This window comes from Panthera leo, chromosome C2 (genome assembly GCF_018350215.1).
Source record: "Panthera leo isolate Ple1 chromosome C2, P.leo_Ple1_pat1.1, whole genome shotgun sequence".
In the NCBI taxonomy this organism is placed as follows: Eukaryota; Metazoa; Chordata; class Mammalia; order Carnivora; family Felidae; genus Panthera; species Panthera leo.
In genome coordinates this window covers 131,220,712-131,234,095 of record NC_056687.1, presented here as the reverse complement: position 1 = coordinate 131,234,095, position 13,384 = coordinate 131,220,712, and the positions used below count along the sequence as shown (strand labels likewise).

Here is a 13,384-nt window from a genome sequence, read left to right as displayed (position 1 = left end):
GATACTTTTGATGACTACTGGTAACTTATTTTGTAGAAGGCCTCTCAGTTTGGATTTGCCTGATGTTTCCTTGTGATTAGATTGAGGTTCTGTATTCTGAGGAAGCACACAAGTGATGTGATGTCCTTCTCACTACATCATATTAAGAAGGAACATGATGCTAGTGCAGCTTATTACTGGTGATGTTAACTTTGACTGATTGAAGTAGTGTCTGCTGGATTTCTCCACTACGGTGTTACTATTTTCTTTTTTTGTAATGGGTAAGTATCTTGGGAAAAATATTTTGAGACTATGCTAATATCCTGTTTTTCCTCAAACTTTCACCCACAGATTTTAGCATCTTTCAGTAAAGGTTGCCTGGAGTACTTTATACTGTGATATTTTGCTAATGGTGATTATGTATTTCCCTCACTCTTTCTATATTTACTAATTGGGATTCTCTTATAAGGAAGAGCTGTTCTACTGTCCCTTTCCCATTTATGTATTCAATTATTTATTTATATCAGCATGAACTCAGGAATATTTATTTTATTCTATGGTTTATAACCCAATACTGTCATTTTTGTTTTGTTGTTCAAACTGTTCCAACTTTAGCTGTTGGGGTTCCTTCAGGTTGGCTCTTGTGTCCTCTTAACGTGCCCTTATCCTTTTTCAAGGAGAGGTAGATTCTTATTAATTAATTTTATTTTATAGATGAGGAAACAGGACCCCAGAGAGGTGGAGTGATTTTCTGGCAGTCACATGGCTAGAATATTGAATTTCATCTAGGGCAGAACGAGGACCAGGGGTATTGGGAAAATTGCTCCTTTTTTTTTTTTCTTTTACTTGGATCGCTCTAATTCCTTCCATAGTATTTAATAGAGTCAACCAAATAGTCCATGGTTCCTGCCTCCCCAAGCATGTAATTATCTACCTGTACATGGACATGAATTGGAAGACATTGGTTGTTTTATTGCTCATACCAACAATGTTAACCAAACACGTTTCAAATTGTGGCCCTAAGCACAAATTTCTACATAGCTACACTAATCAAGCCTATGTAAATTATACAAAATGAAAACTTCCAGTTATAAGATGAACAAGATGTGGGAATCTAGAATATAGTTCTGGGCACAGGGACATAGCTTACAATACTGTACTGTATACCTGAAATTTGCCAAGAGAGTAGATCTCAAGTGCTCACACCACCACCAAAAAAAAAAAAAAAAAAAAAAAAAAGATAACTATGTGAAGTATTGGATGTGTCAGTTAACTTGAATGTGGTAATCATCTCACAATTCATGTGTGTGTGTGTGTGTGTATATATATATATATATATGCGTGCATTTCCTTTTCTTGGCTTTTTCTCACTTATACTCGGTATCTTTATCTTTGTTTTTATACATAAACACAAAAACACAAGTATATCAGTTTGTACACACATACATATTTTAATATGATGATGATGATGTTATTAAGTATTTTACGTCTCTCAGTAGGAGACTAGGTAGGGCTTGAAATAGTGGAAAGTGTGTGGACTTTGTCATTACACTGACTTGTGTTCAGATCTTGGTCTATTTCCTTAAGGAAGTTATTTCATTTCTGTGATCCTTTTCCTGCTATTAAGATAGTGTATCAACACCTCTTTTGTTAGTTTTTTTTAAGGATTTGAAATAGTGAATATTGAAAAAATGGCTCTCAGAACCTTGCACCTAGTAGACTGCCAGTAATGGAAGTTGTTATTTATAATCATTCATTATTTCATTGTTGCTCCCCTCTCCCCTTTCCAGTTGTTTTCTGGAAGGCAGGCTCATTTTTAACTCTGAGTTTGACTTGGAACCTTTAGTATGATTCATGCCAGAAGGAGGAAACATGCAAATTCTTAAACACTAATGAGTCTGATAGCAACTTTCAAGCAAGTACTTGCCAAAGATTTATTTGTACTGTACAAAAGAAAATTTGAAATTTTCTCTTATGTTTCTTATTTATTTAAAACTATTTAAATAAACGAAGTAAGTAGGCTGAGTTTTAACAATCTCGAACTTCTAGTAAGTGTCAGTAGTGAATTTGGCAATGACATGTAGCAATCAGGCTTACTAGCTCTCAGCTCTCAGAGAGTCCTTGTAACTTCATAATACTGGGTATGCGTTGAGTCTGCAATTAAAGAAAAATCTTTTTCTGTCCTTTTAAAGCCACTGCTTATTGTCCTGAAGCTCTGTCTGGGGCCACTAACAACCAAATTGTTTTGTTACAGTTGAGGGAGACTCGTAGGTTATTGATTATTGTGACATTGATTCATGACCATCTGTCTTAGTCCATTCAGGCTGCTATAACAATATACCATAGACCCGGTGGCTTATAAACAACAGACATTTATTTCTCACGGTTCTGAAGGCTGGAAGTCTGAAATCACGATTCCAGCAGATTCAATGTCTGGTGAAGACTGGATTCCTGGTTCATAAATGGTCATCTTCTTGCTGTGTCCTCACATGCTAGAAGAGGTGAGCGAGGGGTGTCTGGCTGGCTCAGTCGGTTAAGTGTCCAACTCTTGATTTCGGCTCGTCGTGATCTCATAGTTGGTTGTGAGATTGAGCCTCGTGTCAGGCTCTGGGCTGGGTGTGGAGCGTGCTTAAGATTCTTTCTTTTCCTGTCCCTCTGCTCCTCCCCGGCTTGTGTGTGTGTGCATGTGTGTACGCACACGCATGCATGCCCACGTTCTCTTTCCCTCTCTCTCTCAAAAAAAGAAGAGGTGAGGGAGTTCTCTGGGGTCTCTTTTATAAAGACACTAATTTTATTCATGAGGCCTCCACCCTTATGATCTAATCATATCCCAAAGTCCCCACCCCCTAATACTATCACACTGAGGTGGGGTAGGATTTCTACATAGGTATTTTGGGGAGATACAAACATTCAGTCTATAAGCACCATCCTTCCCAGTATGAGCTCCGGGTAGCCACATATCACGGCTGTCTTCAATGGCCTGCTTTCCTGGGATTGCTGCTGATTGAAAGAACTAAACATTATCTTTAGAAAGGTATATCCTATCAGGCCTCTCTGGTTTTTCTGGGCAGTTCCATCCTGGAGAAGGTAGGCCTTCCTGAATTTGGTCTGTGTCAGTTCTGTGGAAGTTAGGGAGGACTGTAAATCATGTGAGTGTTTGATTTTTAAAATAATTTTTTAATGTTTATTTATATATGGGAGAGAGAGAGAGACAGAGAGAGAGAGAGAGAGAGAGAGAGAGAGAGTGTGTGTGAGCGGGGGAGGGGCAGAGAGAGGGGGACAGAATCTGAAGCAGACTCCAGGCTCTGAGCCCGACGCAGGGCTCAAGCTCACCAACTGTGAGATCATGACCTGAGCTCAAGTCAGACGCTTAACCCACTGAGCCATCCAGGCGGCCCGAGGGTCTGATTTTATATACCTGAACGGATCTACTCATGATTTTTAATTAATTAATCTGATTTGTTCTATTTACTTTCTTTGTTTAAGCCATGATATATTTTAACCTTTTAACAACAAAGTTAAAAAGTAAGGCCACTGAGGTGTGCCTGGCTGGTTCAGTCAGTGGAGCATGCAACTCTTGGTCTCAGGGTCATGGGTTCCAGCCCCATTTGGGTGTGGAGCCTACTTAAAATACAAATTAAAAAAAAAAAAAGGAAGGCCACAAATTTTTACTTAAAATTGTTAATGTAAAAATTGAAAAGCAAAATTAGTTTTATTTAAAAGATGTGTCTTAATACACTAATACAAAGCAATTCATAAATCCATTAGAATTTACAGCGTTTGGGGTGTGGCTTTAACTGACATATGACTTTATATAAATATAAATATAAGTATTCAAAAATGGAATAACACACTTCAAATAGTTTATTTTAAAAGCAACCCAGTGATTTATAGAAGAAAGCATTTCATGTCACTTGAGATAAAAATAAGTTCTATTTTATTTTTATTCATGTACATTTCTATCACCAGGAAGAACACTTACTCTAAAAGAATTTGGAAAAAGAAATTAGCAGCCAAACCCAGGAATTCTCATTTGTATTATCAGACTTGAACATCATGATACTACATGGCATTATTTAGTACCTATTTAGAAACCGAGTTTTCTTATTTTGCTTTTAAGAGCATGGTGTGGCCTACCATTTCCTCCACTTTTTTGCACTCCATTGCAGTACACTTCCAAAATGCCAAGGGAATGTCTTCGGGTTCTACAACATAACGACAGATGATCTTCACACCCCCTCCACCTCCATTTATTGGTGTTTTTGAAAAAATATGTCATTATAAAAAGATTCTTATTCAGCCCTGTCCGAAGTACATCTTTTTCCTTTGGAATTTTTCAAACTGTTGGACCAAATGTTGCCACTGATGGGTGAAATATTAAGTGTATGGCCCATTTGTGTTATTATCTAGCAACATTTGTTAAAATGTGGTCCATGGACTACCTGTCCCAGAGTCACTTAGGATGCTTGTTTAAAAATAGAGATTCTTTTGTCACCTCCAGACTTACTAAATCAGAGTGTCTGTGGATGCGGTCCAGGAATATGCATTTTAAACAAGAAACATGGATGATTCTGATGCCTGCTAAAATTTGAAGTCCACTGGAAGGATGTATTAGAAGCTTATTGAAAGGTGATGTGGAGTGTTAGAGAGCAGCATTGAAGATGTTAACCAAATGACTTAATAAGGAGCAACTTTTTAATTTTAAAATGAAGTAGGGCAGAACAGTTTTTCAAGCTCCTCCCAACCCTAGAATCCAAAGGTTATTTCATGCTTTGTATATGCTCTGGGCATTGCAGTTTTGTTGTATTCAGACTTCTGAGAATGTTCTACTTTGGCTTTTTAAACTGGTTGTAAGTGCTTCTGTTGAAGACTTAAAAAAAAACAGGGATTAATTTTTTTTTAATTAAATGCTTTTAGGATTTAAAACTTTTTAATGGAATCAAAGATGGAGTTTAGACACTGTATTTGAGTTGTTCTTCATTCCTTCAAGGTCTTGGCATTTCAATCTGATGTTGGCTAATTGGGCTGGGGGAGGGAGGAGAGTCCAGTAACCCAGCAAATGGTACATTTTGGGTTACAGATTTTCAAAACTTCAGAAGTTAACATCAAGGCTTTATTATTTGCAACTTTCAAGGGGTGATATTACTGAAAGAGCATTTTCTGTGAGCAATATAGACTTGAGGCAACATTAATATTGGTTTAAGTAAAAGTCAATATTCTTCACTAAAGTTTTTCTTAGCAATAAAAGTCATCATTAAATATTTCTCAAAGACAAAGTTGAGAAAACAATGAGCCTGCAGATAGTGTAATAAGAACTTAAACTGAGGTAAGACATTTTATCAAAAACATTTGATTTTTACTTGGAAGATGGCTTAGAGAAAGAAAGTCATAAATGCTTTCCATATTCATATTTCAAAATCCATCTGCTTCACAAAAAATATATTTCTTTGGTTGTGATGTAAAAGCATAATTTTTTATCTTTATCTGTGAGGGACTTGATTACCTAATTTAAATCCTAAGAAAATAATCTACAGAGTATTTATTAAAGAACAAAGTACATACAAAGCAAATCATGTTTCTTAGAGATAAACGTACAAAATGAAAATTGTAGGGGTAGTAACTTGATGAGCATGAGGCCCAGCTCTCTGATTAATTTTTTGGTGTTCTATTTTCTTGTCAACTAAACAGGTTCCTTGCTTAATGTTAGGAACTGGTTCAGTTTTCCTTCTTATGGTTCTACTCAGCAAGGGGGAGCTTGATCCTTTTGGCATTTCACTTTGAGGCCTACTATTGAAGGCCCTATTTCTTTTTCTTTTTTAATAGTCTAAATATATATATATGTATATATGTATATATATATGTATATATGTATATATATGTATATATATGTATATATGTATATATATGTATATATATGTATATATGTATATATATGTATATATGTATGTATATATGTATATATGTATATATATGTATATATGTATGTATATATATAGTCACCAGAAATCATATATGTGTGTGTGTGTGTGTGTGTGTATATATATATATATATATATATACACACACACATATACATATAGTCACCAGAAATCGTGCACATACTTAATATCAATGCAGGAAACAAATAAGCAAGTTTCAGTTACCACTTGAGGAGAGAGCATTAGGAGGTAATTGTCAGACTAACAATAAATGTCACCCAGGGAGTGTGCTCCTGTCATGGCAAGATAACTCACAAAGGACATAATTCTACTCACTCACAAAGAAAGCAATACCAAAACTGATACAAATGTGTAAAACATTCACATTTATATAATTTATTTGGGATAAATTCTTGAAAGGAATGCTATTTTAACACATGAATTTTTCCAAATTTTAGTGTTATTACAATTGGGGTAGACAATTACATATGCAAAGTCTGTTTTCATAGGGACAATTGTACTTTTGTATGACCTTTCTAAAGTAAGAAACATTGGGTTGGATTATATTTCTATAAGGCAAGTTTTTCTTTTTTCTTTCCTTCTTCCTTCCTTCCTTCCTTCTTTCCTTCCTTCCTTCCTTCCTTCCTTCCTTCCTTCTACCCATCTATCCATCCATCCATCACTCCTCATCTGAAGCTATTAAGGAAGGACACAGCAACATATATAATTATCTTTCTGACAGTGGAGATATTTGATCATATTCAGAGAATCTAAATGGGATATTGAAAGGGTATCTTGCTTTTTGTTTTAAAATTAGTATGTGGGAATTCCAGACTTTAGCCTCTACTACAAAGCTATAATCATCAAGACAGCATGGTATTGGCATAAAAACAGACACATAGACCAATGGAATAGAATAGAAACCCCAGAACTAGACCCACAAACGTATGGCCAACTCATCTTTGACAAAGCAGGAAAGAACATCCAATGGAAAAAAGACAGTCTCTTTAACAAATGGTGCTGGGAGAACTGGACAGCAACATGCAGAAGGTTGAAACTAGACCACTTTCTCACACCATTCACAAAAAATAAACTCAAAATGGATAAAGGACCTGAATGTGAGACAGGAAACCATCAAAACCTTAGAGGAGAAAGCAGGAAAAGACCTCTCTGACCTCAGCCGTAGCAATCTCTTACTCGGCACATCCCCAAAGGCAAGGGAATTAAAAGCAAAAGTGAATTACTGGGACCTTATGAAGATAAAAAGCTTCTGCACAGCAAAGGAAACAACCAACAAAACTAAAAGGCAACCAACGGAATGGGAAAAGATATTTGCAAATGACATATCGGACAAAGGGCTAGTATCCAAAATCTATAAAGAGCTCATCAAACTCCACACCCGAAAAACAAATAACCCAGTGAAGAAATGGGCAGAAAACATGAATAGACACTTCTCTAAAGAAGACATCCGGATGGCCACCAGGCACATGAAAAGATGCTCAACATCGCTCCTTATCAGGGAAATACAAATCAAAACCACACTCAGATATCACCTCACGCCAGTCAGAGTGGCCAAAATGAACAAATCAGGAGACTATAGATGCTGGAGAGGATGTGGAGAAACAGGAACCCTCTTGCACTGTTGGTGGGAATGCAAATTGGTGCAGCCGCTCTGGAAAGCAGTGTGGAGGTTCCTCAAAGAATTAAAAATAGACCTACCCTATGACCCAGCAATAGCACTGCTAGGAATTTATCCAAGGGATACAGGAGTACTGAAGCATAGGGGCACTTGTACCCCAATGTTTATGGCAGCACTCTCAACAATAGCCAAATGGTGGAAAGAGCCTAAATGTCCATCAACTGATGAATGGATAAAGAAATTGTGGTTTATATACACAATGGAATACTACGTGGCAATGAGAAAAAATGAAATATGGCCTTTTGTAGCAACGTGGATGGAACTGGAGAGTGTGATGCTAAGTGAAATAAGCCATACAGAGAAAGACAGATACCATATGGTTTCACTCTTATGTGGATCCTGAGAAGCGTAACAGAAACCCATGGGGGAGGGGAAGGAAAAAAAAAAAAAGAGGTTAGAGTGGGAGAGAGCCAAAGCATAAGAGACTGTTAAAAACTGAGAACAAACTGAGGGTTGATGGGGGGTGGGAGGGAGGGGAGGGTGGGTGATGGGTATTGAGGAGGGCACCTTTTGGGATGAGCACTGGGTGTTGTATGGAAACCAATTTGACAGTAAATTTCATATATTAAAAAATAAAAAATAAATAAATAAATAAATAAATAAATAAATAAATAAATAAAAGAATTATGCTTATGTCATGATGCTGTGCTCTCAGGAAATTAGTATTCTTATCATTATCATTGCAAATAAAAAATTAATATTAAAAAAAAAAAGAAATTAGTATGAGGGGGTGTGGAGGTGTGCATGTGAGAGAGAGAGAGAGGTTTTGCTAGAGTCCTCTTGGATAGAAGAGCCTGGATTGGAAATATATATATATATACATTGGTAGCTTACTTTCATCTGAAGGGCTTTCGTGTCTACTTCATAGGAAGTTGTAATATTCTATTGTCAAAAAATGTTTTGTGCAACTTATAGAAACCTTATGATAGTACAGCTTGTATGATCCAATAGAACTTTGATAAACTCTAGGATTAAAAAGAGAGGGGATATAAAGAAAGGTAGGTTTGGAGAAAGAAGAAAATGATAGTCTTTTGACAAGGAGTCAAATATTCAATTCACTGTATTTTTGAATTCCAACAAGCTTTGATCTCCTTAGCCCAGAAAATCCAGCAGGAAATTAAATGTGACCTAGGATACAAGCGGAAGGTTTGATATGCCCCTTCTCGTTTGTCATGCCCTTGTGGAAGGTGAGAATATGGGAGGCAAATTATTTGTATATTGCACTGAAAGGAAATAAAAAAATCATTACAAGCAAGTCGATTGGTTGACCTAATGTTGTTTGATTAGAAGTAATTTCCCTTTGGTTGTTTCTTTGCTTATAAATGCTTTTCCTTTGCATTTAACAATGAAAACTCTGTCAGGCATAGTCTGTAAGTAGCTTAAGGTTTGGCCCTTATGTTCCTTAGGGACATGGCTTGTACCTCTCTTCTCTCGTGGGGCTGTGTTGTTGGCATATCCTAAACACTTGCATTTCACTCCTCCTTGTTTTCAGAGAAACACTTCCTGAATTGTTTTTTAATTGTTCAGTGTTTTAAGGTAAAAGGGATCAGGTATAGGGCTTCTCTGAGAGAATTTAACATTTTGTGTATTCATTTCTATGGTAGTTGAAATACATTAATATTAGCACAATCAGAAAGGGCCTTATATCAGACTCTGCTAGGTAACTTTAGATGTTTGTCACTGTGATCATGATTCATTTTTGGCACCGAGGATTATTCTTTCTATCACCAGTGAGCAGTAGGACAGACTGACTAAATGTTTAAATGATGTGTTTGGACCCCACCTAAATCAACAGTTGCTGTATTCCTGGGAATTTTACTGTAGTTCAATAGACAAAAGGAGAGTTAAGTCATCCCAAACACATGTTAGTCTGGACATGCCAAACTGAAAAGAATCTGAACTCCAGCAGCCAGTGCCATATGCACAACATAAGGACTGATTTAGTTTCACCAAAACATCATCACTTGATATTAAATTAATAGCATTCATTTTAATTTTAGCATTCATTTTTAATTTTGGCTTTCTATTTTTACTTTGTATATATGTCAGGCTTCTATAGTTGTATAAAACTCTAAGCATAAGAAAAGTCATTCCTAGTTTTATGTGGACACATGTAAATATGTGATGTAATGTAATACATTTTAGGTAATATTTAAGTAACATAATAAAATAAAACCTTTTAGAAGGGTTTTGTCCTTGAGTGATGTCAAAGATAAACACAGCGGGCATTACTTAAAGTGGTGAAAACAGTTTGTGTGGTAACTGGCACTCAGGGAAAGAGCTGACCTCTTGTTGTTGTGCACATATTCTGATATGTGCAGAGGTGCCTGGACGATAAATAGTGAGACTGGAAGAAGGGAGAAAACAGTGGGAACCTGAACAGTCATGGAGGGGAAACGCTGAGAAGGCAGGAAGGCAGTTGGTTCATATGTATCTGGGTTTGCTAACTGGCAGTAGTTGAAATTAGGGCCCTACCCTTCCACAGAAACCAGGAGACAGGGATCCCTATCTCGAGATGGGGGCAGGAACAAACAGTAAATTCTTTTGGCAGCTGTAAGTTTTCTTAGGCAGGCACTTTAAGGAAGACTAGGGTCATCCTGGGGATGTGGCCTTGAGCTATTAGAAGTGTGTTAGTATTTATTCAAGTCTTTATAAGCCAAGGGTGTGGCCTAGTTGAGAAGAGAGCTCAAAGGAGCCTGGCGAGAGTTCGGCCAAGGAGAGACTCTGTCAGTGATAGTTCAGAGTGGCAATGTGCCCTCACTTTCTTGTGATAAACAGTGATTGTTATATATTAATTATTGTAGAGAGAGCTTGATTTTAAAATCTTAACTGAAAGAAAAACATGAAAAATTATGCTACTATGTTTCAGGGCCGAGATCTGGACTGTAAAATTCAGGAATATAAAGAAGCTGGAAAAACCTTTCCGGAAAGTCAGATAATCGAATGGTTTATCCAGCTGTTGCTAGGAGTTGACTACATGCATGAAAGGTATGTTCATTTGTTACTGAGGGACATGATTTTAACAGTCATGTCTGAACCTGAAAAATGAATTTTGGGGGGTAAAATGAAAGGAAGCAATCGTGAAAGGTAAATGACTGTAGTTAAACATCTGCAATAGGCTTTTCCATGAAGAAACTGTTGAATGATTCAATATAAAAGATTTACTTGAATAGCCTTTTTTGCTGTTGTTCTAGAAATCAAGTTGGCCTTGAATACAAGACAGAAAGTTGTATTAAACACATTCTCATTTATCTGATCATCTCCTGTGTTTACAAGTGATTCTCAGATACCTTTAGCATGCTATGAATTTATTATATTTTACAACAGGCTTGAACTATAAATACCTAGCATGCTCTAAATGAATTGCACAATCAACTTAGAATGTGTCAGTGCACAAGTTAGCTGTGTTCACATCCCAACATGAGCTGAGTAATTGAGGCAAAAGTTATTCTTGGGACTTAGATAAATATTTAGACCAAGTCAGTTTTGATGTGAAATATCTGATACAGAAGGTCAAAGTATGTTTTATGAGTTCAGTTGTCTATAACTTGCAATTATAATCTCTGCCTTAACATGTATTTTAAAACTTTTAATTATATTTCTTATATGTCAAAAGTAATAATTTTTGGATGTTTTATAGATATACAAAATGGCATGACCACATTTGAAAAGAGGAACACACATAGACAAAAGCAGATACTCGGAGTTGTCCCTGTTAGCCTTCAACTTAGGACTGGGTGAAACATATGATAACATTCTTGAACAAAGGTTGAAATTTATAGAATACATCAAGGTCTGGCTACCCATGGATGTCAGATAGCTCACATGTGTTTCCTATGGTTTCTGGATGCATAAAAAGTGACCAGATTATACTGAGCTTTGCCATGTATCTTCTAAACACATGCTCGACACTGGGTGTTGTATGGAAACCAATTTGACAATAAATTTCATAGGAGAAAAAAGAAAATACAGAGGTAGAAAACAAAACAAAACAAAATAAACACACATGCTCGATAATACAAATAGCTACTGATTTATTGACAACTCATAAAAATTTTCTGAATGATGTTAAACTTTCCTAAGAAACAATGATAAAAGAATATCAAATAATGTTTTAATAAACTACCCAAAGCTGCTGAATGTAGACATATGTGTATACAGTTGTATTGGTATTTCTTTTCTTTACTATTCCATGCATATTTGTTAGCTTATACATAAGGAAATATGTATATGTCACATATGTATACGTCATCTTCACATATAAAAGTGACAACCTTTTTGTTCTCTGTGCAAAATATAAAACTGAAATCTGGTTGATTTAGTAATCCAAATATTTGCAATATGTTTGGTGTGGTTACTAGTTAATGAGTTAATAGTAAATGAGTTTAATATAGTCCTTCAAAGAGAGGATTTAAATTTTTTTTGAATCCTTCAACATTTTAAGAAAGTTATTAAATGGAGCTAAATGTTTGGATATTTGTGTGTCTGTGTTCCTGAAATACCATCCTTTGTGATTCAGATAACAAATTGTGGTGTTTATTTATTGTTACCATAACCAACCATTGTAAAGTTTTTCTGCATAGACAGAAATTTAAATTTTATTCTTAGGTTCATTTATTCATTTATTAAACAGAGATAAATTAAAAATAAGACCTAACCTTAAAAACTGTTAGTAAACTAGCAGAGATAAAGCATGTACCCAAATAAGTATAAACCCTGTAACAAGTGGATGTATCAGATGCAGAGCCTCTGCTACATCCTGCATCATGGCCCTGGGCAAGCTGCTTAACATCTCTGAGCCTTTGTTTTCTCATTTATAAAATGGGAATAATGATGGGACTCTCCCTACTTGCTTATAGGACTGTAATATTCACTGAGATGTTACACATTTAAAAAGTTTGCAGTCTGTTAAGCACTCTGTAAATGTTGTTGTTTGTGGTTGTAATTTATATAGAAATGAAAGCATAGTCACCAGAAGGGCTAAAAAAAATTCTGACAATAATAGTGCTGACAAGGATGTGGAGCTACTGGAACTCTCTTACATTGCTGGTATAATCACTTTAGAAAAAACCTAAACACTCAAATACCCTGTGATCCAGTAATTCTGTTCCTGAGATGAGAAATGAGTTCCTGTGTCCAACAAAAGACATGTACAAAATATCCATAGAAGCCTTAATTGTAATAGCAAAACACTGAGAAATGTCCATTTATAATAGAATGGTTGAATAAATTGTGGTATAGTCTTATGATGGAATACTACTCTGCAATAAAAGAAGGACATACAACTGATTTGCATGACCTGGATGAATCTCAGAGATGTGATGTTGGGTGAAAGAAGCCAGATGCAAAAGAGTGCATCTTCTATGGCTCCATTTATATGAAATTTAAAAAAAAAAGGCAGTCTTAGAATAGAGATTACCCTTTGAAGGGGATTTTGACTGGAACGGGGCACAAAGAAATTTCTTGGATGCTGGAAGTGTTCTATATCTTGACCCAAGTGGATGATTACAAGGGTGATAAATTCATCAAGTTAAAGATTTATGCATTTTAATGTAAATTATACTCTAATTCAAAACAAGTGATAAGAGTGCCAAAAAGAGTACAGTCTAAATGCTAAAGTAGATCAGAAAAGGGATAATGTTTCTACTTGGGAGAATCAATGAAGGTCTTGGAAGAAGTGATATTTGACCCAATGTACGCTTTGAATAAAGTGAAAGATGAGTCAGAGCTTTCCAGATTTAGGGAACAGAGTTGGAAAAGGCACAGATGTGGGAACTCATGGTACTTT

The 13,384-nt window shown here is 35.9% G+C and overlaps 1 protein-coding gene across 14 annotated transcripts in view; it reads left to right on the top strand.

Moving 5' to 3' along the window:
- The window catches only part of NEK11 (NIMA related kinase 11), a 291,628-nt gene that overhangs the window by 52,302 nt on the left and 225,942 nt on the right, over positions 1 to 13,384 (top strand). For all 14 annotated transcript variants that reach the window (XM_042954485.1, XM_042954481.1, XM_042954486.1 and 11 more), the window contains one exon: positions 10,466 to 10,584. In XM_042954485.1, the coding sequence (XP_042810419.1) occupies positions 10,466 to 10,584 (119 nt within the window). The remainder of the gene's footprint in view (positions 1 to 10,465; positions 10,585 to 13,384) is intronic.